The 27332-nt window shown below is 42.1% G+C and overlaps 1 protein-coding gene and 2 long non-coding RNA genes across 9 annotated transcripts in view; 1 reads left to right on the plus strand and 2 right to left on the minus strand.

Annotated features, from left to right (window-relative positions):
* Window positions 1-334: 334 nt before the first annotated feature.
* LOC309349162 lies at window positions 335-17699 on the plus strand. Its single transcript, XR_014159783.1, has 3 exons — window positions 335-356; window positions 6792-6865; window positions 15686-17699. It is a non-coding gene; the product is annotated as an uncharacterized lncRNA (long non-coding RNA).
* Window positions 17362-27332, minus strand: part of CHD7 (chromodomain helicase DNA binding protein 7) — a 145389-nt gene continuing 135418 nt past the window's right edge. For 6 of the 7 annotated variants that reach the window (XM_081873905.1, XM_081873903.1, XM_081873899.1 and 3 more), the window contains 6 exons: window positions 26701-26928; window positions 25914-26357; window positions 21538-21759; window positions 20994-21134; window positions 20468-20572; window positions 17362-19239 (listed from right to left, as the gene is read on the minus strand). In XM_081873905.1, the coding sequence (XP_081730031.1) occupies window positions 18271-19239; window positions 20468-20572; window positions 20994-21134; window positions 21538-21759; window positions 25914-26357; window positions 26701-26928 (2109 nt within the window). In that variant the 3' untranslated portion in view covers window positions 17362-18270. Of the gene's footprint in view, window positions 19240-20467; window positions 20573-20993; window positions 21135-21537; window positions 21760-25913; window positions 26358-26696; window positions 26929-27332 lie in introns of all 7 variants that reach the window. The other variant, XM_081873904.1, reaches the window with a different exon arrangement.
* Window positions 24108-25905, minus strand: LOC309349156. The gene is made up of 2 exons (XR_014159776.1): window positions 25197-25905; window positions 24108-24880 (listed from the first exon to the last, which is right to left on the minus strand). It is a non-coding gene; the product is annotated as an uncharacterized lncRNA (long non-coding RNA).

Raw genomic sequence — 27332 nt, forward strand, 5'->3', positions numbered from 1 at the left:
TTCTTTTATTCTACAAATCATCTCACCAGTGGTCTTCACACTACATCCTTCTAAGATGCCCTCATTCCAAGTAAAGCCCAGGGGAAGACATTGTGAGCTAACTTCCCCCATTAGACTTCTTTAGATTAAGAAGCATAGGCAGCCAGAGAGACTGCAAAACTTTGGAGAAATGTTTACTGAACACGCACACTATCTCACAGCAATAAGGTAAGATCAAAACCCCACACCCACAGAAATTCTCAAGCACCTCTCAAGTGTCCCGAGAATGAGACGGAAAATTTGAATCCTTTTTTCACAGAGGCAAGAAACCCTTCAAGAAACTGGAAGACAAGGCCTTTGCTGGCTGGGAGTTACTTGTGAGTAAACATTACAGAAGGATCTTGACCATGCAGAAGGGCGTTGCTGGATAATACAGCACTTTACTAACCTCTGTGTGGAATCTCTGTTTTAATTCCAACCCTGGAAAATTTCAGAAGTGCAGTGCTAAATAGCTCAAAATGTGTTAGTGTTATGGCAGCGAGGTCAGCGGTTTAAAGAAAATAGTTAGCAATTGTTCTAAGCTACTACAAGCTCCATGTATGAGCCTAAGGCTGAAGTCCTTTGCACATGTACTAGGTAATGTGTCCCTTTGAGTTTGGAGAACCTTACTTCTGAGTAAATCTGTTTAGGATTAAGCTGTAAGTAGCTCTTTAGAACCTCTTTTCTATACAGGTTCAGAAGATATTTTGGTATGATCTTCTGCAATGGCACATTTCATTGAAAAGGATCGTCCGATTCCCCTGCATAATTTGGCTTATTCCCCAACAATCTTTACAGCTTAAAGTGTAAATTTCCCCTGACATCCCACCTTAAATCTGTCTTAATACAATATGGACTCATTGCTTTTTGTCCTTCCCACTAAATCTCATAGTGGCCCTGGTAAATTTTTGAAGATGCTGTGCTTTAGAAGACGATAGCCTGCCCTTTCTTGCTAGGCTATCCTAGTGATAAACAGAACATGCTGTTGCTCTTTTCCTAAAATTATGGGGCATAAAAGTAGCAATTTCAGAAGTAGTAAATTAGCACTAGTGTATTGTGGGGTGTTAATTTTGTGGATTCACACACACATGTCTGGACAGCATCATTCCAACAGCTACAGGCAAGGGGAGATATGGTCCTGGTGGTGGGCTTGGTCGGGTAAGGAGAGTGGGCAGGAATTGCCTACAACAGTGGTTTTCAACCAGTGTGCCGTGGCACCCTGGGATGCGATGGTCAGGGGCAACACTGGCCTCTGTCCCTCTTTCCTTCTCTCTGTCCTCTGATGCCCTCTTGCATCTCTGCCTCCCAAAGGCTTGCATAGCTGTTTGTTGCAGAAGCTCTGGCTACAAGCTCCCCAGGCGAATGGTGCCTCTGGGGGTGCTGGTTGCCAGGAACTGAGGTGGCCTTGGAGTAAGCAAGCAAATGGGTGGGGTATCCCTGTCAGCCAGTCCACCAGCCCTTGCTGTTGGGAATGGACAGACAAGTGGGAGACCAAGCAGGCAGGCGGGTTCTGTGCTGGCCTTTCTTGTACTTGCTGTGTGCAAGGCCTTCCTAGGAGCTGAGGGCCTGGTACTGAAGGGGAGCTTTTCCGCCATGCAGGCCCAGCAGCACCTGCTGCCACCACTGCTGCCTCCCAAGGTGAATAAGGTGCTAACCTCACATTCACCTTTGGCCAGTCTCCATCGGGCCACTAAGGCTGGGGCATCCTCTTCCCAGACCCCTAGGGTGTGGCATGTGGAGGCACCTCTCTTTGGGGCAGGGGGCAGGTCAGTGGCCAGGGGTGGCGGCAGTAGTTGCCCAGAGGACTCCCAAAGAAAGAAGAGAGGAGAGGAGGCTGCGGGAACACTCCACAAGAGAGGATGTTTGGAAAAGGGTGAGAGGCTGCTAGCTCTGGAGGCAAGGGGTGGCATAACAGGGCTCCTGAGTCCCACAGGGGTGCCGCAGAAAGAATGTAGTTGGTCTAGGGAGCCGTGGACTTAAAAAGGTTGAAAACCTCTGGCTTGGAAGCTGTCTCCTTGACCAATACACCCTCCTTCCACCAAAATTTATGTTGTCCTGTCACCCAGTACCTGGTGGTACTAGTTAATGCCAGGTCAGTCTAGAACAAAGCATTTATCTATAATAATGGACAAGATACTTAATTTCTCCTGTGTCACTGAGACCTGGGTGCACCAACTGGACAGGATTGGCCTGGCTCAGCTTTGTCCACTGAGTTATGGAATGCAGCATTCACACAGACGACAGGATGGGGGCGGGTGGAGTGAGAGTTGCTGTGGTCCAACAGCATACTTGACAGGGAGGTGCAACCAATCCACAGTCTCCCATGTGTATTCTTCATACCGAAGTTTCAGTATTTACCTATTGCATTTATACTTTACGTGTTCTTTGTATGCACTTAAAATGCTTACATGCATGTCTAAGCTTATACATGAAGCTAGCTACCTTGACTGGCATCATGAATATGCTACTTAGAATTGTCCTTTGAGGAGACGAGGAGGGAGCCAGTTGTGTCTTCTCCCCAGGTTCTGTTAGTCCTTTATTATTTGGGTGGGGTTGGAGATGGGGTTTCTTTGGCCTCACCTTGAACCTGGCTTAACCTTGGTAAGTGACCACTCCTCCCTTTGAATGTAAGCTTTTTCTTTTTTCCTTTTAATGTTTTAATGTTTATGAATGCTTTCCCCTGTCTTGTCAAAACTATTACAGGGATTGCCAAAGCAGGATATGGGACTTTTCATTATTGGTGTGAATTTCCCCTTCCATCCATCTCAACCATAATTAATTTTGCAGCACAGGTTCATGTTGAGATTTAAAGCCCTGCTTATAAAATGAATTAGGCCCTCTCCTCATCTTATTTGGACATTCTCAATGTGAATATACTCAAAGTGTAATAGAGAGGCAATTTATGGGAATGAAATCTCCTCGGTGTCCTAGGCTCTGGCTTTATTATGTCGGGTCTCCTCTTCCCATTTGTTTAGAGGACAGATACCATTCATTACTTGGGGAAAGCTCAACAGGTTGCTCAGCAGGCATTTATATAGACTTGGAAACGCATGTGAGGCTATTAGAGGGCTTGGATATAAAGTTTTGTCTGTGATGAGGATTCTCCCTCCCCCCTCCCAATAATTACTAAGGCTGAAATTCTAACCCAATTTACATAGCAGTAGGCCCCAGTTAATTCAATAGGACTTACTTCTGAGTAGACATGGTTAGAATAGTTTCCAACTATGCAATGAATTTCAGTGTGTCCGCTCTGAGAATGACTTAGCTAGAGATGCCACCCTACGGTTTCAAATTATAATACCTATAGAATTAAATTAATACAGATGTAAATAAAAACAGTATGAAGATCCAAGGGTCAGATTTTTAAATTTTGCATAGCTTTCTACAGAGCTGTTGAAAGGAGTGCTCTGCTGGAGGAGGGGACAGATGGGAATTGTACTCAGGTTTGCCTGACTCATTTATATTGCCCACACTGAGCTAATTAATTTCCAACACATGATAAAGCAAACGGAATCTATTCCCTCAATCCCCTGGAGCAGATTTTGAAGGTGCTGAAGAGGAGGGGAAGGGAGAAAGTTCCATTGCATGATCCAATGTTGGTTCTGCAAATGGATGTCCACTCCACACTGCAGCTATTCTATCAGGGCAGAATAAGCAACCATGCATCATACTGTATGTGCATCGCTAAATACACAGGCACTTCCCCATTAAGCCCATAACACTAAGAGGTGGATGGAGTTCTGGACATTGTACACCCTTGTGCAAATTAATTGAAACAAACAATGTAATTTATTGTACAAAACTCACATGTACATGTACAAAACTCACATATACATACATTAGTAATGGATATGACCTCAACTATTTTTAAGCAGCATTTGAGCACGGTTTGGCATGGAGTCTACTAGTTTTGAACAGCCACTGTTGATTTCAGATCCCTGTACCACACTTGAATCAGCGCCTGAATGAGCTTCTCCATAGTTGTATAGTCTACAGTACGGAGGTGACTTTTGCATATAGCCCACAAATTCTCAATGGGATTTACGTCCGGGGAATTCCCTGGCCAATCAAGTACCTGTATTTGCTGCTCTGTCATGAATTTCTTCACCATTTCTATGTGTGGAAGGGGGCTAGGTTCTGCTGCAATATCCCAGTACCATCAGGATACCTCTTTTCCAGCTCTGGGATAACTCTCTTTCGTAGAACTTCAATATATTATGGCGAGCGCATCATTCCTTCCATTGGCTGCAGGCTTCCGATACCATAATGATCAACTGTCTTTTCGTGTTTGTTTTGAGTACAGGATTATGAGTAAGATAGAAAACATGCTTTGTTTCAATTAATTTGCACAAGGGTGTATATTATTTGTAATCAAATGTGTCATGAAACAATAATTCCAAAATGGTTACAGCTTTCTACTGAGATAGGCAAATCCCAGTGTCTCTGGTTGAAGTCACTCCATGTTATATTTTTTCATACAGAAGGATTTTCACAAAGCTGTGCCAGCATCTTATGAAAGCATGTGGAGTATTCATTTTGCACCATCACTTTGCATAACATTTTACCTCTTAAGGTACTTGCACATTGTATCGCTTGCATCTTTTAATGCAGAAATAAAGAACTCTCCTTTTAAAAGAGAAATACTGTATTTCTACTCTGTAGCATGGTTTGACAACAGAAAATAGGTACACTTTACTATGTAATACGAACAAGGGGCTCACAGGAGGCAAGCCAAGTAAATGTGTGGTTTTCATGAAATCTGCAAGCATTTTTTTTAAAAAAATATCTACTTCAAAATACTTAGTTCCGTAAAACTAGGAGATCCCATTTCCACCAATAGATGCTAGAAATCAGGATGCTTGTATTATAACAGAGTATTTCTCTTCCCTTCTATAATAGTAAAGTTTTCATTTTTCTATGTTCAGTTCAAATCAGCAAAGATGTGAGATCCCTGCAAAGACAGAAAGCCAAATAACCAACAGGGCAATTCTAGGAATGGAATTGTACAAACAGATGAAGAACTGAATCATGGAATCATAACACTGTAGAGTTGGAAGGGAACCAAAGGGAAACCTAGTTCAACACTCTGCAACACAGGGATATGAAGGATAATCGCCCTCCTATGTACACATTTTTTTTAAAAAAAATTACCTTAGCCCTGGTTACTGGAGCACATGGTTTGTACTAGTTACCCTCCCTATTTTATTAAATCAGTCATTACCATCCCCACCCACCCAAGATGATCATCCAAATGTCATAGACCAAATGGAGCAAACAGCACGCAGACCTAGTGGTGGGAGGAAAAAATCCTTAAATAAGAGACACGGGGGAATGATTAATGGACTTCAGTGTCTGTACACTAATGCGCAAAGCATGGGAAATAAACAAGATGAGCTTGAGCTCTTGGTACAGCAAACTAAATATGACATAATAGGCATCACTGAAACCTGGTGGGATAAGTCCCACGATTGGAATGTAATAATGGAGGGATACAATCTATTTTAGAGAAACAGACCAGACAAGAAAGGAGGAGGAGTGGCGTTATATGTCAGGGATGTGTATACCTGTGAAGAGATCCAAGATTTAGAACCTCAAAGCCAAAGTGAGAGCATTTGGGTCAAAATTAAGGGAGAGAAGAATAACAGTGACCTCATTGTGGGAGTTTACTATAGATCCCCAAGCCAAATGGAGGACATAGATGATGCCTTCCTGGAACAGATGGCCACGCATGCAAAAGGAAGGGAGATTTTTTTAAAAGAACTACACTTTTTAATATGTGTTTATATTCTTATATTCTTATATTCTTATATTCTTATATGTATTTTTTTACCAGTGGAGGGTAAAAAATACACTCAAACTGTGTTAAGCAAAATGGAAACTTGCAGGAACTTCTCTAATTCACCTAACAGGAACTGCTAGCGAGCTAGAGGTGGTGTCCTTATAGGCCTGGGGTAGGAAACCTGATGCTGTCAGATTATAGCTCCCATCAGCCCCAAACCAGGGTGAACAATAGACAGGCATTATATGGGAGGAGTTGTGGTCCACAACCTCTGGAGGGACACAGGCTCCCCACCCCTGCTATGGACAATCCCAAAATTAAATTGAACTTTTTGCTGCTTTAAATGCCAATACATGGTACAGTATATATCAAACTTTCAAGAAATACAGCAATGCCATCATCATCAGAGCACACTGGCTAATGACTGCTTTCAGCTTAGAAATCTAAATTTATGCTGCTATGTGCCACTCTTTAGGTCTTACCTTATGAATTGTTGTTCAGCGCATCTTCCTGGTTTGTAGTCATACAACGTATGTGTGTTTTTCAGTCCTTGGCCAGTCATAGTTCAGACAACCAAGGCTAGGAAGCAGCCCTTCCTGCCGTTTCCAGTGGATCACTTCCTGAACTGGATTGCAAGTTAGTTTGGCTATGGCCCAGCCCATTGGCCTAGTCCTCTTCCCCACACTTGATTTAAAACTAAGTCAATGTAGGTCATTCTACACCCACACACCCCAATTCTCTGAATCTCCACTTATCTTACACACACACCTACCCCAACCCTGGAGGTATCGCGCTTCAGTAATTAGTAAGGAATGATTGCTGCTTATACTGACCATTCTTCATGCTGTGAAAAATTAATATAAAGGTGTACCATATTATAATTATTTTCATCAACAATTTATGGTAATTTCCTTCCTGTAACCAAGGAGATGACTACACTAAAAGGTGGGAAGGTGTTGATTTTGTACTCTCTTTTTTTCTGGTTCCCCTAAAGGGAAGTTCTTTCCTTAAATGACTACTTCAGAACATGAAAAACTGGCCAGCTTATATAATGTCATGGAAGTGTAAGTATAGAGTGTTCAACTAGTGTTTCTCTGTTGCACTTTAAAAGCAAGTTGGGTGTTTTACTTCTACCTTCGTGTTACCTTTGTGAAATATGTTAACAGATTTTATTGGCCACAAAGTACAGGTCTGATTAACTAAATCAGCACACATCTTTTTAATATTGTCCCCTCCCACTCCTGAACTTCTAACCTGACATAAATACATTGCATACTCTAACCTGTTTCTCCTGATTATTAACCTTGAGCATGGCAACCTATAAATCATCTATGAAACAGCTGGTGCTCAGCATTGCCCTAAAGGTGTATGATTACCATCGTTTTATATATATATATATATATATCTAGGTATGCAGACATGAAAAATTCATTGAAGAGCTTGGTATTGTAAGACTTATTATAATGAATTTTCACAAAAACATAGATCATGCTGGAAATAGGTGTCTGCTTATTATAATGCAGCCATTTATATCTCCCTGAATTGCCGAGTCCATGGTTCAGCTGTTGTGTTAAAAGTCAAATACTATGATTCCTGAATAGATTTACACTGGTCAGTTTGCATGTACTTCAAGGATGGGAATTTGAATTTAGTCATTTTACAGATCTTAGTGCCGTGAAGTTGAGTAATATAAAGTTGAAAAGTTCTAAAAGCAAAGGGAATGGGATCGTTGAACATTCCCTTTGGAGGATATTCATGATGGTCACACATTCCGCCTCCCTGCTCTAAACTACTGAATTTGCCCATACCATTTCAACAATGGCTAATGTCATATGTGTTGGCATTCCATAGAAACAGAAGTTGTGGCAAAAAAGGGACATATGCACAAAGGCATTTCCAGACCCTCTCTCTCTGCAACCCCCTGTAAACCCACCACCACCACTCCTGGTGTGCAGGGAACCATATGTAATCTAGTACAAATGCAATTCTGGGCACCTCATAGCAAAATTTAAGAGTTGAAAGAAACATAAAAGGCAACTAAAATAAATTGAGACACCTTCCCTCTGAGGAAAAGCATTTGGGGATTTTTAAATTGCTAAATCAGGGACGCGGGTGGCACTGTGGTGTAAACCACTGAGCCTTTGGCTTGCCGATTTAAAGGTCTGTGGTTCGAATCCCCGTGACAGGGTGAGCTCCCATTGTTCGGTCCCAGCTCCTGCTAACCTAGCAGTTCGAAAGCACGCAGTGCAAGTAGATAAATAGGTACCACTCCGGCGGGAAGGTAAACAGCGTTTCCCTGCGCTGCTCTGGTTTCGCCAGAAGTGGCTTAGTCATGCTGGCCATATGACCTGGAAGCTGTCTGCGGACAAATGCCGGCTCCCTCGGCCTGTAAAGCGAGATGAGCGCCGCAACCCCAGAGTCATTCATGACTGGACTTAACTGTCAGGGGTCCTTTACCTTTAATTGCTAAATCAACTCCTCTCCTAATGCAAGGGTTTATGAAATCGGACACAACAAAGAGAAATTATGCCTTTTCTCCTACTGGACATGTTGTTGTTGTTTAGTCATTTAGTCATGCCCGACTCTTCGTGACCCCATGGACCAGAGCACGCCAGGCACTCCTGTCTTCCACTGCCTCCCGCAGTTTGGTCAGACTCATGTTTGTAGCTTCTAGAACACTGTCCAACCATATCGTCCTCTGTTGTCCCCTTCTTCTTGTGCCCTCCATCTTTCTGGACAGAGGGAGTCACAAAAGCCCCCTTCAGGCATTCAGAATGAATACCTGAAAGACTCGCTAGAAACTTAAGACTCCCCATTTGTACCCTAGAGACTAGAGACTGACATGTCATGTTCGCTGTGGCCAGTCCACCATCAGCACCAGTCTGAAATGAGCTCCACACCCTGGATGCATGTGTACAAAGCTTCTTTAACAGCACCCTTCCAAATAGATATTTCGGTAACATAACTTCCATCTGCCCCAGTCAGCATGGATGACAGGACCCATAGTCTAACAGCATATGGAGGGCACTCAGTTGGAGGAAGTGCTGTAGGGCAGCAGTGGGGAACCTTCAGCCCACAGGCTTAATTAGTCCTGTCAGGTAATCCGATTAGGTATCTGAGGTGGTTTCCCCCAAACCATGCCCACCCCTGTCATATGTGGGGCAGGTATACATGGTTGGGATCAGCTGCACTATGTTCTCATCCCCACGGAAAGAGCTGCAAGCATGAAACCACCTTCAGAATGATGCAGAGAGTGTATCTGCTGTGGTGTGTGCAGTCTTAGAAGCTGAGGTATGAATGCTAGAAGCTAAATGGCACCTTAAACCTAGGTTATGGGAGCAACAACGGAATGTCTAGGCATGCTTTATGTATAACAAGAATACAAAGCTGAAAATGAATGAACTGCAGCTAAAATATTATGTTCACTTTTCACATAGTCTAGTCCTTCCCTTGCCCATCCCTCTAATATTCTTAAGATGGTCTCCTCTCCAGTCTTCAGAGACAGATAGGTAGCCGTGTTGGTCATTCCCACCACCCTTCTGAGTAATACCCCTCCCCACCTTCTCACTATATAGAAGGGTCTGGAAACTTCTGTTTCAGTGTATCTGAAGAAGTGTGCATGCACACGAAAGCTCATACCAAGAACTGACTTAGTTGGTCTTTAAGGTGCTACTGGAAGGAATTAGTCTTCAGAGAGTAGCTGGAAGTGGGGAGGCAGAAAAGGTCCTCCTTTCCTTCCACTCTGCTCTTTTGATCTGAAATTTCAGGTGCAGTACTGTGCCCAGAGCTCAGAAACTACTCGCCCTAATGAAATTCCTTGTCGCAAAATGCGCTTAAGACAATGGGAGTTTTGAACACCGAGTGTGTGCTTAGCTGGTATGGTCTAGAGCAGTGTTTCCCAACCTTGTGCCTCCAGCTGTTTTTGGACTACAGTTCCCATCATCCCTTGCCACTGGTCTTGCTAGTCAGGGATGATGGGAGTTGTAGTTCAAAAACAGCTGGAGGCACAAGGTTGGGAAACACTGGTCTAGAGAGCATTTTCATATCTTCTGCACACATCAAGTACTGAACATGCAAATGGAGCTCCATTGAAGATTAGCAGGAGGTTCAGCACTGATAAAGAGAAGCTGTTATTCACACAACACATTGATTTGCAGGGTTTTCAGCCACAAGAGTTGGAGGTGCTCATTCATTTATAAGTTTTTTGTTTGTAAGTTTCACGGAGGGTGGCTCTGTTAGCCATTAATGGAACATCTATGCTCAGAGACAGCAGTTCTTTGAATACCTGATGCTGAAAACAGACATCATGTGTGTGTTGCAGGCATCTACTGGGATGTGATGGAAATAGACTCATGGATTCGATGGATCTTGGGTCTGATGCAGTAAAGTGGTCCTTAGCGCAATGCCCTTTTTATGGCTGTTATGTTTCCCTCAAGTCTCTGCCAGAATCTCAAAACACACTATGGACCAAATGGTACCGATCTCCTTCTCTTTCTTTGATCTGTTGTCTCTAGGCTCTGCAGAAGAAGCTGAGCTGGCTTACGCTTAAAAAAACCCCAGGCACACATACTTGTGGAGGTTCATGCCAACATAATTTGCAAAATCCTATTCTAGCCAAACACCAATTCGCAACCATCCCTACCAAGAGATGCAGCTGGCCTCCATTCTGATCCCAGTAGTCACAGCGAAAGAAAAATGGTGCCCAGGGTTGTCAAAATGACATGAAAAGCTGTAACAACATTGGCATCAAGATGAAGCAATGAAGGCAGATCAAAAAGAAACTAAGGAACCATTTGATTGACAATTGCTTGAGGAAAATAAACCCTGTAATCCACACAGTTGCAGGAGAAGAGATAGGTGTCAACTAATGGAATTGAAAAAAAGCTCAATAGGAGAAGGGTAAAAAATGCAATCTGTGAAATGTACTCTTCAAATAGAGATGAATAGTATTCCACCCTCAGCCCCCACAAAAATAACAATAAGGTGTATTGACTAGTCTTCAGTAGATCGTCCTGGTAATCAGTGCTGCCTAAAAAGAGAAAAAAACAAATATATGGTCTCAGCAGCAGGCAAAATCTGGTGCAGTACTTATATTTAATGGCATTTCAAGTCTCCATTCTGTTGTAATGAAGTTTTAATTCCCCAGTGAAGCTAATATTGTATACATGGTAACTGGCACATAACCCCCCAGTTTAAAAAAAGAGAATGTGGGAGTTGTTGCAGGGATGATCAAGAAATCAATAATGATTTTCACAACCAAGGCTCCAGTTGTGGGATTCTGCCATTGAACACTTTGAAGGTGGCAGCATGGTTTCCTCCTTGTCGGAGAGGGGGGTGAATGTAACTGGAAATGAATTAGGCTGATGTAATCTGTCATGGCTCTCCAGGCAGCATTTAAGAATAATGCCATTTTGTTGAAGGTCACACTGTAAATTGGTGTACAGCTCAAGCAGCCACTAACACAAATGCATCACTGAGTCAACAAAGCTGAGTGTGCTGTTTGTGCTTAAAACCAGACAAGATTCAATCGAGAGCAGGGATCCTTAATTATTATTATTTTACTCAGTGCTGTTCTCTCTAGAGATTAAGTATTCAGTCAGTTGGTGATGGCCACTCTTTAGCCAGATCCCTGGAACTTCTCTTCCTTCCAAATCAAAATAAAATAAAAATGGAGGAATCAGGGAAAGGATGGAAGAAAAACTCTACAGCAGGGGTCAGCAAACTTTTTCAGCAGGGGCGGGTCCACAGTCCCTCAGACCTTGTGGAGGGCTGGACTATATTTTCTTTTGGGGGGGGGGATGAACTAATTCCTGTGCCCCACAAATAACCCAGAGATGCATTTTAAATAAAAGCACACATTCTACACATGTAAAAACACCAGGCAGGCCCCATAAATAGCCCAGAGATGCATTTTAAATAAAAGGACACATTCTACTCATGTAAAAAACACGGATTCCCGGAGGGTCCATGGGCCAGATTTAGAAGGCAATTGGGCCGGATCCGGCCCCTGGGCCTTAGTTTGCCTACCCATGCTCTACAGCAAAACCAGGATGCAAACAATCATCTCAGCAAAATAAACCAGAAGTAGGAGGGAATAGTTTCACAGTACTCAGTAGAACTTCCTTCTAAATATGGTAGGGTTGTAACTTATGACTGAAAACAAACTTGGGTGCACTGGGACAGCAATCTGCTTCCTCGTTCAGTCAAAATACAGAAGATGTAAGGCAAATGACACCAAGAAGTTAGACAGCCTGCGGAAGTGCTTTTATACTTTCTAATGGGCCATGTCTCAAACATTCAGAAGAACTACCACCAAACTGAAAGGGGAGAAAGTACAGCATGAAGGACCTGCTTCCCAAATGCAGTATTACTCTAGTTTTATCAACATGGTCAGTGATCAGGGATTAGAGGCTTGCAGTCTGTTAACATCTAGGGAACGCAAGTTTCCCATCCCTTACAAATGGGTGGAAGGGATGTGCCATTTGTATTTTAAAATCTGCCATGGGCAGCAACAGTGTTGTTATGGAGAGTGGGAACTTAGTTTTGCCCTTCTTGTTATTTTCCCAGTTACAACCACGTAACACTGAAGTTGCTTTTAGACTTGTTTTGCTGACAGCATAGAAGATAGGGACCTGTACAATGCATCTCTTGTGTTTTGATTTTTAAGCAGAGCTAATAGCAGTTTGGGAGAAAAGCAATGACAAACCTAGACAGCATCTTAAAAAGCAGAGACATTACCTTGCCAACAAAGGTCCGTATAGTTAAAGCTATGGTTTTCCCAGTAGTGATGTATGGAAGTGAGAGCTTGAACCATAAAGGCTGATCGCCGAAGAATCGATGCTTTTGAATCATGGTGCTGGAGGAGACTCTTGAGAGTCCCATGGACTGCAAGAAGATCAAACCTCTCCATTCTGAAGGAAATCAGCCCTGAGTGCTCACTGGAAGGACAGATCGTGAAGCTGAGGCTCCAATACTTTGGCCACCTCATGAGAAGAGAAGACTCCCTGGAAAAGACCCTGATGTTGGGAAAGATGGAGGGCACAAGAAGAAGGGGACAACAGAGGACGAGATGCTTGGACAGTGTTCTCGAAGCTGCCAGCATGAGTTTGACCAAACTGTGGGAGGCAGTGGAAGACAGAAGTGCCTGGCGTGCTCTGGTCCATGGGGTCACAAAGAGTCGGACACGACTAAACGACAACAACAATAGCAGTTTTAGGTGGTGTGATTTCATTAGGAAAATGTTCCAAGGGGGAAAGGGTTAAAAATCCTGCGGAACTACTACCCCTATCAAAATTTCAACCCTTCATCTCCATGGCTATTTAAATGGTGCTGGTGGAGAGAACATCTGGATACTTGTCAGAGGTCTCTCGCATCACGTCTGTTTGCATAAAAGCAAGAGAGAAAATAGAATTATGAATTTGAAAGCCACCAAAGTTCCAGTTTTGGGCCCAAAACACTTACAGAAAAAGTTTGTGTAGTATAGTAAATGAATTATGATAGATATTGGGAATGTTAACATCATCATGTAACCACGTTCTCAATTTTGTACACTTATCCAGATTCTTATATGCCTCACTGGGGCAAGCTCGCGGCATTCAAGTGGTATGCGATTACCCTTGAAATCAAATCTGTCCCCAAAATTCTACAAGAATGAGTTACCTTACACGACCACCAAAATCACATACTGGACTTTGGCAAACTTAACTAGATCAGTCTGTCCTGGAGTGGGGAGTAAGTTGGGATTTTGTTTTTCAATCTTTTCCTTTTTGTAGTTGTTGTTATATATTAGAAATCAGTATAACTGTATTTATTTTTAAAACGTTAAAAAAAAGAAATAAAGCAGGAGTTGTGCAAATTATGCACATTTGCACCACTGTACTTTCTCTAATCCATCTCTTTTACAAATAGGGCCTTTATACAGATTTTGGATTTTTCTTTATGGCAGAAATTAGAGTGGAAATTGCTAAATGGGTTTTTGGAGTCCACAAATTTTCAAATAATTGAGTACATTGAAGTATTATATAAATACTGCAATTTCTTGAAGTAACTAATGAAAACCTACTGTCAGTGCAGATCATTATTTCCTGTTCTAACAACCCATATCAATATACCAAATATTTCCAGAATCAGCCATTTTTCAAGACACACATTCACTAGATTTGCATTTCTAAAGAGGAACAAGTAGCATTTCCACACTGGAAATACTTTACTTTAATGCCAAGATTCAGCCCCGATCACTAGGTTCAATCCCAGTCACCAACACTTTCATATCAAGATTCAGTCCCTCAGTCCCCTGGGTTGGTTTAAACTTCATCCTAAGCCAACTGCCCCACCTCTCAAAGTAGCTATGCTCCCATTAGGAATCCCATTCTTTTAAAATGAAAGCACATGTGCCTGGTTTTAATTAGAAACCAGCTGGTAGGAGAAAAGGAATCACCAAATACCTCCAGGTTAGAATCCTTAACCTATCATTCCATGGGTGATGGCAGTATGTCCACAAGGAAAGCTGTGTCCCCCCCCCCACTTCACCGTAACATGTCCCACAACTCTGCCTCAATTCCACCTTCTCTTTCTGTTTACCTCCCCCAATTTTAATATGATAATTTTATTATTTGTACCCTGCCCATCTGGCTGGGTTTTTCCAACAGAAAACTAAAAACAACAGAACACTAAAACACAGAACACTGAACAGAACACTGTGGCTTCCAACAGAACACTAAAAACAGAATAAAACTTCAAACATTAAAAACTTCCCTAAACAGGCCTGTTTATTTCTGCTGCTTCAATTTCTTAGTGTGGCTATGTTTACATGAGAAGAGGGGTACATTTCCCCATTTCATCCCCCCACAGCCTACATAGATGGCAACACACCGGGCATAGCATGGGGGTAATGAGAGGTGGTTGTGTGCCTTCTTTAGTTACATCCAGCCCTGTGCTATGCAAGCCACTCAAGATCCAGCACACAAAGACTATACAGCAGGGGTAGGCAATCTAAGGCCCATGGGCCACAAGCGGCCCACGGGGGTCATTTAACTGGCCCCCGAACCGAGCCACCTGCTTGGCGAGTCCCTGCGCGCTGCACTAAACCGGCCCAGGGACTCACTTCCGTGGGGCCAGAAATCGCATCTGTGCAGATGCAGATGCCGGAAATTGCGGGTGCAATCAGGCCCACAGAGGGATCTCCGCTGGAGTGAACCAGCCCAGGCAAGGTAAACCTTGCTGATCCCTGCTATATAGTATGAATAAGAGGAATATACATTGTCTCCCTATACTGCCCTGGTATGTAGCTTGTGCACACATATGACATCTTAGTGGGGAATGAAGAGTTTTACCTGTAGATACTGCACCCTTCTCCATGGAACATTCAGTCACTCATGCCATTAAAGGTAAAGGTATCCCTGCCCGTACGGGCCAGTCTTGACAGACTCTAGGGTTGTGCGCTCATCTCACTCTAGAGGCCGGGAGCCAGCGCTGTCCGCAGACACTTCCGGGTCACGTGGCCAGCGTGACGAAGCTGCTCTAGCGAACCGGCACCAGAGCAGCACACGGAAACGCTGTTTACCTTCCCGCTATAAAGTGGTACCTATTTATCTACTTGCACTTAAGGGTGCTTTCAAACTGCTAGGTGGGCAGGAGCTGGGAACGAACAACGGGAGCTCACCCCGCCGCGGGGATTCGAACCGCCGACCATGCGATCGGCAAGTCCTAGGCTCTGAGGTTTTACCCACAGCGCCACCCGCGTCCCTCCACTCATGCCATTACCAAAAGAAAAAAGCACAATCATATTAAATGTGTCTGCATCAAGGAGGATAAGGCTTCAGTATTGCTTTCTTTAATTCATATAGACTTTATGGTCACAATTTATCAGGACCTCCTCCTTTTCAGAAGAGAAGCGGGGCTTGTGCTGAACCTTCTCATAGATTCTGCACTGTTTCTATTGGCTGCGCAAGGGAATGAGTTGTTTCACACCAGACATCTTCTCCAAGGACATTAAATATGTGAGGGCTCATACCATCGTAAAATGGACACACAGCCGCCAGAAATAAAGGATGCTATAGGTTGGTGGTTTGTGTGTGTTATTTGTTTTTTAATTGCCTTTGCTCTTGACAATTAAAACTCCTTCCCCTGGGATATCATTAACCTTCATTAAGTTCCTTGCTGGGAGTATAAAAATTAATGCATTACTAGGAATAGAGACAAAGAATCTTTCACGGTGGTACTTTTACAATAAATTCCAGAGTTTGTTGAAAATGAGTCATTAAAAAAAGTGAAAAATTTAACAAGCTGATAATATGAATGCACACACAGGATATGCCACTCTTGATCAGATTGATGGCCCCTCCAAGTTGGTTTCTAGATTTTTATGATCGGCTCCATATGTGAGGCTTGACAGGAAAGAATAATGCATTCAGTCAACTGTGCAATAATGTGTACAGGAAAAAAAATCTTTCCTGACCTCTATTAGCTCTCTATGATCTATTAAAGTGGAGGTAACAAGACATTTTGATCTTCACTAATTCAAACGGTGCACATCTTTCATTCACACAATATTCACTTTGCAGCTGTTCATTACTAACTTTGTTTTCATTGTTCGCAGAGACTCCTCTTTCCCACATTCTGCCCTCTCCTGTCATCATACGCATATGCTTTTAACTGAACTGGTCCTTAGAATAAAGGTCACTTTAAGTTTGCATTATTGGGCGCGGCACAGCAGCTAGACAAATGTGCAAACGAGCTTCATAAATTATTTGAGATTTCTCCTCTATCAACTGTTAGTGGATTCTGGAGTACACCATCAGCATTGTGCTTGAAGTATTTCTCTAAAGAGAGCTCTGCACCCAGCAGATCCAGCTTTTCACCCTCCACAGTGAAGTGCCTCACCCTTTAACTTTATGTCAGGGTTGCTGTGTGCTCATCCTGGCGACACAGTACAATGAAAACAATAACTCTCAATTGATACATTATCAAAGGTCATATGAAGTTACAAATCAGAAGCTTGCCAGAAGCAGCTTAAGTTTTCTTTAAAGTGGGTCAGTTGTAGTTTCCTGTAGGTTGTTTGACAGTGGTTTCTGGCATCACAGGCTCTGGTCTACAGGAAACCACAGAGCCTTTATGTCCTCTGCTCAAACTACAGCATTGTGTTTTTCTACCCATTAACCAAGGATAAATGACCTAGATATTGTGCCTATCAAAGCCTCATTTCTCTTTTACCCTTTTGTTCTTTAATGTACCACATTATCACACGCTGAACACATTTGAAAGTATTCCTAGTCTCACAAGCCCTTTTGAGAGAGTAATGCAGGGTTTTGTGTGTCTTTCTGAAGCTTTAGCTAGAGTGGAATAATATGAACATAATTCAGGATTTTTCTTCTTGTCTATTTCTCACAACCTACCAATTCAGTATATTTAGGGACAGAAAAAGCTGGCAAAGGAAGATAGTTTTTTTTTAAAAGGTACCAAAAAAGAAACACAATTATATATTTGCTTCTATTGAGAATACAAAAAATAGTAAACACCAGTTGTGATTTCCCTAATCACTACATTCTATAAATTACATCTCTGCATATCATGAGTCACTTTTATTAAAAGCATCATTACTACAGTTGGCAGCAATTTACATCTTATCTTACATGATAGCAGTTTCCAAGGGAAAAAAAAGACATCACAACGAAGAAAAACAAATACATTTACAAAGTCATGTCTGTAAACTTCAAGGCTAGTTTAGAGTTGAGGTAATCTGTTTAGCTTTGTGGCTAAAGTAACAAAGTCCTTTAATTCAAAAAGGTACCTGATTTTAATTTTTTTTTTTGTTTTACCAGTGCATTACAAGATCACGAGACGATTTAACTGTAGTTTTATCCTGCAAGAACCTTTTCAGTGGGTAATTTCCAAAAGGTACTCTTCACATTCAACAGCTGCCTTATTATTGCTGTGTCTCAAGACAGAGAGACATTCACACTATCATGGAGATTGTCAGAGAATGTGTGTATGTGTACATGCACAAGCGACCCCCCATACAGTCAAAATGATGCCCGAGTATGATATGTGTGGTAAATTTCATCTTGACTTTCACAGCAAAGAATAAAAATAAAAAATTAAATATATAACTTCATACTTCCTTTTAAGCAGCACTTCCTTCTATTTAGTGCCACTCTATTACAAATTGCTGCTTTTATAATACCAATGGTACCAAAAGGGGAAAAAAAAGCAGAGCATTATGTCAATTTCCTTAAAAAGACATGATCACCTCTCAATTTCATCTCTCCTAGGGATAATAAATAATGCACTGCACAATACTTAATGACCAAGATACCTTTTGACACATCTGTATAACATGACTTGAACTTTTTTGTTTGCTACACTATGTTACAGAACAGCTTATAAAAACTAATTATGGACATTAACTGTGAGTGTAAACAGTAGGACTACCACTTGTCAAAAGTTTAAAACACTTTAACAGTAACTGGTACTGCTTACTCATCATTTTCATTGTTTTCTAATTCATCCCCCCCATCAAGCGAGTCTAATTCTTCACCCTGTGCTATTTCATCTTCTAAAGCAGAGGAATCTGCAGTTTTATCAAGGCTCTCCTCTGCATCACTGCCCTCTAGATTTTCTTCATCTTTAAAGGCAGCTCCTTCAGTTTTATCAGTAACCTTCACTTCACTGGAGCCCACTGCATTCTGAAGTCCTGCTAATGCTGGGAAACCAGGTAGTGTCAATCCTCCCAGTCCTGGAGGTAGAAACATAGAAGGATAGAACAGGCCAGGAGCCATGGTGGACAGAAGGAAAGGATTGAAGGTCAGAGGGTTGGCAGGCAATCCAGTGGTGGTGGTGGTGGTGGTGGTTGCTGCTGCTGCAGCAGCGGCAGCAGTTACACTGACAGATCCATTTGCGGAGTCAGTAGCAGAAACAGTGTCTGTGCTTTTCTCAGAGTCTTTGTTCTCCTCTTCATTCTCAGTCTTCTTTTCTTCTACTTTTGAAGTGCCATCTTCAGAAGTTTCTCCTTGACTGGAAGCCATAGTGGTGTTTCCAGAAGCAGCTGTAATTGGGTTATTCAACAATCCACTGAGTCCAAACATGTTGGGCAACCCTGCCATACCTGGCAACATCAGAGGCAGCATGGTAGCTGGATTTTTAGAATCACCCCCAGCAGCAGCAGCGGCGGCAGCAGCTGTCGCTAGTCCTGGAGGGAAGCCCATGAGACCTGCAAGCTGGAGAGACTGTAGGTTCTGCAAATTCTGAAGGCTCGTGAGATCCATTCCAGCGAACAGACTGTTCATCAGCAGTGGGTTAATTCCCGAAGTTGAAGCTACAGCAGCAGCTGCTGCAGCTGCTTTGGCAATTTCGCTTTTTGGCCTTCTCCCTCTTCTGCTTGCTCCCTCTTCTCTCACAACAGGTCCTGTGAGAAGACGGTCAAACATGGACTCTGGAACAAAACCCTGCATATGGGGAAGAAAGAACATTCCATGCTGTTACGCATGCCTACCGGGATGCCTACCGATTTAGAATTTCATGTAGGGCGGCTCACATGACAAAGCAGAGCGTACAATCCCAAGGGCAAGGAAAAGAACAGGTAAGCTGCCAATTAGATCTTGTTCACAAAGCAGCCCTTTTCCTCCTCCCATTAAAGGCCAGGTCATACATTTGAGCATTGTCCAGTAAATAAGCTCTCCCTTCAACATCATCAATATGATATAGCAAACAAAACAATGGTAAAAACAAAGAAACCAGAAACAGTAGGTAATGCTCAGAAGACGAGACTTCCAAAGAAATCTGATACAATAAACACACCAGATTTATCCAGCCTTGCAAAATCCGAAGCAAATTAAACATGATGTGGTCCTTTGTCTGACAAGTACTAGGCTTCTAGGTTTTAAGAAACAGAGTGCCTCTGTACACACCATGTCCAATGCCTGAGGTTGAGAACAGGGAAATTCCTCACAGAACTCAAACAAGGCAGTCTACATACTTAATCAAAGAACGAGTTTTATTACAAGCATGGAAGGTTTTATTCCATAATCAATTGTGTATTAATCTTGTATTTAATAGGTATTCCTAAGACAGTCGTGCACTAATAATGAAGCTGTTACAAATGTCCACCAAAGCAGGTAGCTACCGCTTCACAGCAGTGGTTGGGAACTTCTGGCCTGTCAGCCTAAATGGACCCAGCAGGCCTCCCCATTTGACCTGCAAGGCTGTTTCTGACAAGCCACACCCGCCCACCCGCCCTACATATGATGCTGTATCTGATGTAAGATGTTGGGCAGGTAAAGAAGTGGCTCCCTGTCAAAAGCTGTGTTTGCAGGCACTGCCGATCAGCTGGTTGTTCGTGCTTAAAAAGCCCTGTGCCTTTCCAAGTGCCACCAGGTTCACTAATGCTGGCAAAGGCAAAGAGCTCTGCAAGTGCAGACAATTTGTACAGGCAAAGAAAACACTTTACGTGCCATCACTGTGATGTTAGGTGATTGACAAGTAGGTGACAGTCAAAATGACTGTTGGGGAACCTAAGCATCTGGCCCGCTGGCTGGAAACATTTCTCCACCCTGCTCGAGAGAGGAAGACAGGATCAAGCCACATAACATGTTCTTAAAGTATATAGATCATAAGACTCTAAAAACAGTTAAAAATGAAAAGCAAAATCTATCCAGAAATATAGTTTTTCCTTACAGATTGTTTAACGATGTCAGTCCAATCTGGAGCAACAGCAAATTCAGGGTTTTCTTCTAGCCATCTTGGCAGGTCCTTCATTGGAGGGGCCATAGCTCCACCCATCTAATGAAACATTTTTATGTTTTATTAACAAAAACTTACTAGTACATACTTTATATGCCACTTATCAAAAGTATATTTTTTGTTAGAGAACAATTACAGAGCTGGTAATCAAAACATGACAAAAGTTCAACTCAACCATGCATTAAGTGTGGAAAAAGTCTTTGCCAAATATCCTAAGATTTCTGCAACTCAAAATTCAGAATGCTACTTTGAACAAAGTGATGAAATCTATAGAACTTGCATCAACCTATTAAGTCAACTAATTAAAGGTATTATTATTATTATTATTATTATTATTATTATTATTAAATTTTTATCATATAATTAAAGGTTATAATCTTTAATCTAAGCATCCTACTAAAAATGCAAGTGCTAGTCTAAAACAGAATTTGGAGTTAGAGCAAACTAGGAAAAGCACTACCTTCTTGCCATTCCTCTTATTTACAACAGGGACCCTCTCTTCTCCAGTTAAGGTGTTTATATCCAGTTTATTAGGGTTTCGACATCTGTGCCGTTTCTGCTTCGGTTTCTGAAATGGGGAAAACAGCACATCTGCACTCTTCTAAGAGAGGAGGAAAAGTACAGTGCATTACTTGGGGAGTTTTATTATCTCATCTATAGAAGTAACTTTTCAACCCACTAGGCATGTATGTATATAGTGTTTTCCAGGTTCAGCACTGGAACAAAACATTATTAGAATTTGTACATCTTTCATTTTTAGTCATTACAAAACAAAAAAAGTAATGAATGAACAATTAATTATGTTCTATCATGTTAATTGTTATTTATTGTTTATAAGACACTTTGGGATTCATTTGAATGAAAAGCAACTAGAAATGTAATAAATCCAAATCGAATTATGACAAAGGATTAAGAATTATTGCTTTTGGAAATCTTCCCAAGTGATTGAAAGACAGTTAAAGCTTTGGACTAATCCCCCCCACCCTTGATTAACATCCACTTACTGGTACATAACTTGGCATATCCACAGTGTATGATGGATGGAATTTAAGCCATTCAACTAAATCCTTGTTTTTAGGAGCATCCTCTCCCACCAGCCTGGTCCCATCCTCCATATTAATGACAGGGATGCGAGTATCAGGATCCAGTTGCCCAGGAGATGGAATGTTTCTCAATGGGGGGGTTTCCATTTCTTCATCAAATGCTTTGGTCACTTCTGCATCCTCCTGGAGAAAGGTTGACAATTATATCAGCTTTCAGGAGAACATTACAAGAGTTGCTTCAAAAAGCATACAACTTAAAATGGGAATACAGTTCTACCTTGGATCCCGAATGCCCTGGAACTCGGATGTTTTGGCTCCCAAATGCTGCAAACCTGGAAGTGATTGTTCCGGTTTACGAACATTCTTTTGGAGGCCAAACGTCTGACGGGTCTTCTGTGGCTTTGAATTGGCTGCAGGAGCTTCCTGCAGCCAATCAGAAGCCACAATTTGGTTTTTGAACATTTTGGCAGGCAAACAGACTTCCGTAAGGGATTCTGTTCGACTTCCAAGGTACAACTGTACTTCCATCAAACAATTATACACTTTGTACACAGACAAGAGTATGGCAAATGGAAACCCGAATGGGCAGGGTTTTTCCCCATGGGTGCATGTGCTGGAAAGGTCATGCTGAGTAGGTATGAAAGGTGAATGCCTACTACGGAGGTACTTGCCAGGACATATGTGAATATGAATCCCTACAGGTTCATAAGCATTCAACAGTTATACATAGAATACTGATTACTCAAGCTAATCGGTAGTTTACCCACAGTATTTACTACTTTGAATAAAGTTTGCAGAGTCGATAGATGCTTTTTTTAAAGGGACAAATTTCAGGAAACTGTACAGACTATTCAAAACAATTCATGTGCATCATCTTATAATCCTTATAACAGGAGTGAGGCAATACCAGCCCACAAGCTTGCTCCAGCACAGACAGCTTCTCTGTCCAGGTCTCCAGATTCTTTTCTGAAACCCTGCCCTCTCCTTGGTTTTGCTCCACCAATCTGCTAGTGTCATTCAGCCGTGACTAGGATGGTCATACACTGTCTTGGGCAATCAGCCCTACTGTGCATGTCCTCCTGTGCCCTGCTACTCCTTCAGTGTTCTCAAGCCCTCAGAAAAAATATATCTTTGGAAACACTGAAGAAGAGATTTCCACAAGCGTTTGGCTGCATTTGGGCATTTCAAATCTCTGTTTTCTTCAGAACCATCTTCAGAGCCACCTGAGAAGCACTCTATGCAAATAGCGCCATTAATTATTCACATTAGCATTTTGGGGTTTTTTTGTATTGTACAAAATAAAAAAATTCCTTCCAGTAGCACCTTAAAGACCAACTAAGTCAGTTCTTGGTATGAGCTTTCGTGTGCATGCACACTTCTTCAGATACACTGAAACAGAAGTCACCGGACCTTTCTATATAGTGAGAAGGTGGGGAGGGGTATTACTCAGAAGGGTGGTGGGAATGGGTGATTGGCAGATAGCTGCGATGAGCCTGTTGACGACTCTTAACGACTGCAATAGGTCTAACAGGAAAAAGCAAGGGGTGAGAAGGTGAAAAATGGCTTTGTCATGTATAATGAGATAAGAATCCAATGTCTTTGTTCAAACCAGGTCTCTCCATAGTTTTAAGTTTGGTGATAAGTTGCAATTCAGCAGCTTCTCTTTCCAGTCTATTTCTGAAATTCCTTTGTAATAGAACAGCTACTTTGAGATCTTGTATAGAATGTCCTGGGAGATTGAAGTGTTCTCCTACTGGTTTTTCTGTCTTGTGGTTCCTGATGTCGGATTTATGTCCGTTTATTCTTTGGCGTAAGGTCTGGCCTGTTTGTCCAATATAGAGAGCTGAAGGACACTGTTGGCATTTGATGGCATACACAATGTTAGACGATGAGCAATTAAATAGTCCCGAGATGGTATGTGTAATGTTGTTGGGGCCAGTAATGGTGTTGTCCGGGTGTATGTGGCAGCAAAGTTGGCATCTGGGTTTATTGCAGGCTCTGGTGCCAGTGTCCGTGTTAAGTCTGGTTATAGTATTATTGTGGGTTAGGAGTTCAATCTCCCAGGACATTCTATACAAGATCTCAAAGTAGCTGTTCTATTACAAAGGAATTTCAGAAATAGACTGGAAAGAGAAGCTGCTGAATTGCAACTTATCACCAAACTTAAAACTATGGAGAGACCTGGTTTGAACAAAGACATTGGATTCTTATCTCATTATACATGACAAAGCCATTTTTCACCTTCTCACCCCTTGCTTTTTCCTGTTAGACCTATTGCAGTCGTTAAGAGTCGTCAACAGGCTCATCGCAGCTATCTGCCAATCACCCATTCCCACCACCCTTCTGAGTAATACCCCTCCCCACCTTCTCACTATATAGAAAGGTCCGGTGACTTCTGTTTCAGTGTATCTGAAGAAGTGTGCATGCACACGAAAGCTCATACCTAGAACTAACTCAGTTGGTCTTTAAGGTGCTACTGGAAGGAATTTTTTTATTTTGTTTTGACCATGGCAGACCAACACGGCTACCTATTTGTATTGTACATTGTTTTAAAATGTTCTAGCTCTTCAAATGTTTTATCTGTTTGTATTTTATATTAAGTTGCTTGAAGACTTTTCCATGTAAAGATACTAACAAATGCATTAAATTATATTTAAAAAGGTAAGATTGAAGAAGGCTCATTTTTGTGTGTCCATAGCCTTGCCCACTTTTTGGCCCTGGCCCCACCCTTTGTGACATGCAGCCTTCAGTTGCTGTTATTAAATCGCCTTCCAAATGTCTCAAAGCGATGTACAAAATGCAATACAAACAGCTAAAACACAGTTAGAACAACGCAGAAGATAACATCAGACAAACATTAAAACAACACAAAGTAGACCCTCACAGCAGAGGCCCAATTTGTCCAACTGGGAAAGCTGGTTGGAACAGAAATACCTTCAATTGGTTCTGGAAAGCACAAAGAGTGGGCACATGTTGTATAAGTAATAGGAATGTTGCTTCACAGAACATGGGCAGCCACACTAAAAGCCCTACTCTGAGTGACTGTAGAGCAGGCTTCTAATATCTTTGGATCTTGAAGGAGAAGCTCTCCCTTATACTCCAGAGACCTTCTGGGTATTAAAGCATTAAGGTGGTCTCTCAAGTAACCAGGTCCTGAACTGATTAGGGCCTTATATGTCAGAATCAACACAATGAACTTGGTCTGGTAGCAAATTAGCAACCAGTACAAATCCTGCTTGCAAGGGGCTAGCTGAAGTTCACCCCCACAAGCCAGCCAGCTACTATGTTGTGCATCCACTACAGCCTCCAGACCAACCTCAAGGGTAGCTCCACAAAGAGCACATGATAGTAATCCAATCTTCAATTTACCAGTGCTTGGACAACTGTGGTGACGCCTTTGTGATCATAGCTGTGTTACCAACTAAAGTGGGCAACAGGCACTCCTAGCCACTGAGGATATATATGCTGGACAGAACTAGATCCAGGAGCACCCCAAAATCAGGGCAGCCCACCCCCAGCTCTCACCTGGGACTAAAACCACTCCACACTGTCTCCCACCCAGGCCAGGATGGGCAAGGTTCATGCTATAACTGACTTGCTCTCCAGGGGCATGGAACAACTTTTGTCTCTCACTTCTACAGGGCCATCTCCAGCCTCTTGTCTGAGTAATGGTCCAGAGAGAGGAGCTTTGTTTCCCCAGAGGGGAAAAAACACCCCAATCACACAACCATGCCAAATAAGATGAATTAGAAGGTGTGTGAGCTCAAGCCTGTGTTGCACTCCAAAGCAGAGAACTAAACAAAAAACTCTTTGGGGTTGCCCTTGCCAATGGCTCAACCTACCATGCCTAGAAGACTTGGCTTATATCATTCCCTTTCCCCAGCACCACCAATGCAAGATGAGCTGATCTGGGGAGTGTCTTAAACACAGCCTCAGTGGGGCATCGTTTTGATGTTAAAGCATCTCCCAGAAACAGCATCTTGGCAGACCTAGGGAGCTGGTGGTAAACTCTGTGCCTCTCCTCACACCCCCTGACTCGGCTACCATCCACTCAGCTCCTCCTTTGGCTGCTGCTATTATTCTACATCAGCTCAAAGCAAATCTGGTGAATTAAAAGGAAATTCTTCTTTTGCAGTGAGTTTAGTTCTTAAGAGGTATTTTGTGAATTTATTATTACTGACCAGTGTTTTGTATATTAGAACAGGAGCATGCCCAAATGTTAATATGGAACTGAAAATACAAAATAGAATATTTATATCTGGGAATAAAATGCCAATTTTGGTGTTCTGCCTCACATAATGCAGAATTAACGTCAAAGAAAAAGTCTTCTCTCTTACTGCTGTCAACGATGCTCGCTTGTTGCTCATAAATAACAGATCAAGCCCTTCTACATTTTTCCTTCTTCCTCTCCTCCTTTTCATGGGTGGTTCTACATCAATTAGAGAACCATTTAGTAGATGCCTTGTGGGTGTGCGTGAAAGACCTGCTTGTAGCAACTCCATCTGAGTTTTAAAGGCATCAGACACTGGTGTGGAAACATTAGGTAATAGAAACTTTGAAGGAACAGCTGAAAAAGTTGAGGTAGAACTTGTTGCCTCTCGTGAGGCCTTTGATAAGTCTACAATTTTTTCTTGTCCATTTTCAGAGACAACCTGTGACTCTCGCAACTGGGCAACCATTTCCATGAGATTTCTCCTTTTGGCTGCCCTTTCAGCCTCAATTTCAATCTTTCTTCTCCTCCTCCTCCGCTGGCGTGGAACTGACAAATTGAGTGCATCTTCCTGAAGAAAAAATAACACAGTATCATTATGAGCAATGAAATACCCCTTCCTTTTTGGTGTGATTTCAATTTTCTAAATATTTACAAATGATGGAAAAAGTTAGATAGGATTGCACAAGCCCAACTAGTTACATCTTGTCAGATCAACTAGTTCTAAGAAGAGATCATTACAGATTTAATCTTAATGAAAAATGTAACATCAGACCTATTTTGTACCTTAATATATTTATTACTATCTTTCTCAGAGTAGGTTTATAGCTATGGGTGTTTTTCTGCTACTGTTTTTGACCCCTTCTGGTTTTATATCTTTAAAAGCAACTTTATGACTCTCATACAAAACATGCCTTGGACAACTGAGGAGAGACTGTGATATCTTCATTGCCACTGATGTTGGCTTGACCAACCATGGAGAGCTCTGCAAAACTCCGTTTCTGTAGAGGGCTGTCCACAGCTGTTGGCGTATACCCAGGTATAAGGCCCTGGAAATCAAACATCTGGCGTCTATTTACTGGCCACTTCCCTTTCAACACTGCTTCACAGATGTTGTCTAATCGGTTGATCATTACTCGATCCTGCAGAAAGGGAAATACATAATGAATGTCATGTGAAAGCAGCCATTTGAGCTCAGTCGGGCCATGCACACACAGCTTAACAGGCTGCATTGCTTGACAAAACTGCAACTGAAACTCCAGATCAGAAGAAATATTACAGGCACTTGTCATTTAAATTATTGGGAATGTTGAGGAGCATGAGCCTTTTACAAGCCATCTGACACACATTTTCTCAGTTCTCAGTACTGCTATCATATGCTAAAACAAAACATCAGTTAAACCACTAGTAGTATAATTCTTGTAACTCAACATCTTTGCCTTGGGTATGTCAGAGCCAACAGGCTGCATCTGCAATTTTGTCCCAGGAAGTGGTTCCTCATTAGTGTCACTACTAATAAAGTTCAATGTTATGAAACGGGCACCAA

This window comes from Podarcis erhardii (genome assembly GCF_964252035.2).
Source record: "Podarcis erhardii genome assembly, chromosome: 8".
Taxonomy (NCBI): Eukaryota; Metazoa; Chordata; class Lepidosauria; order Squamata; family Lacertidae; genus Podarcis; species Podarcis erhardii.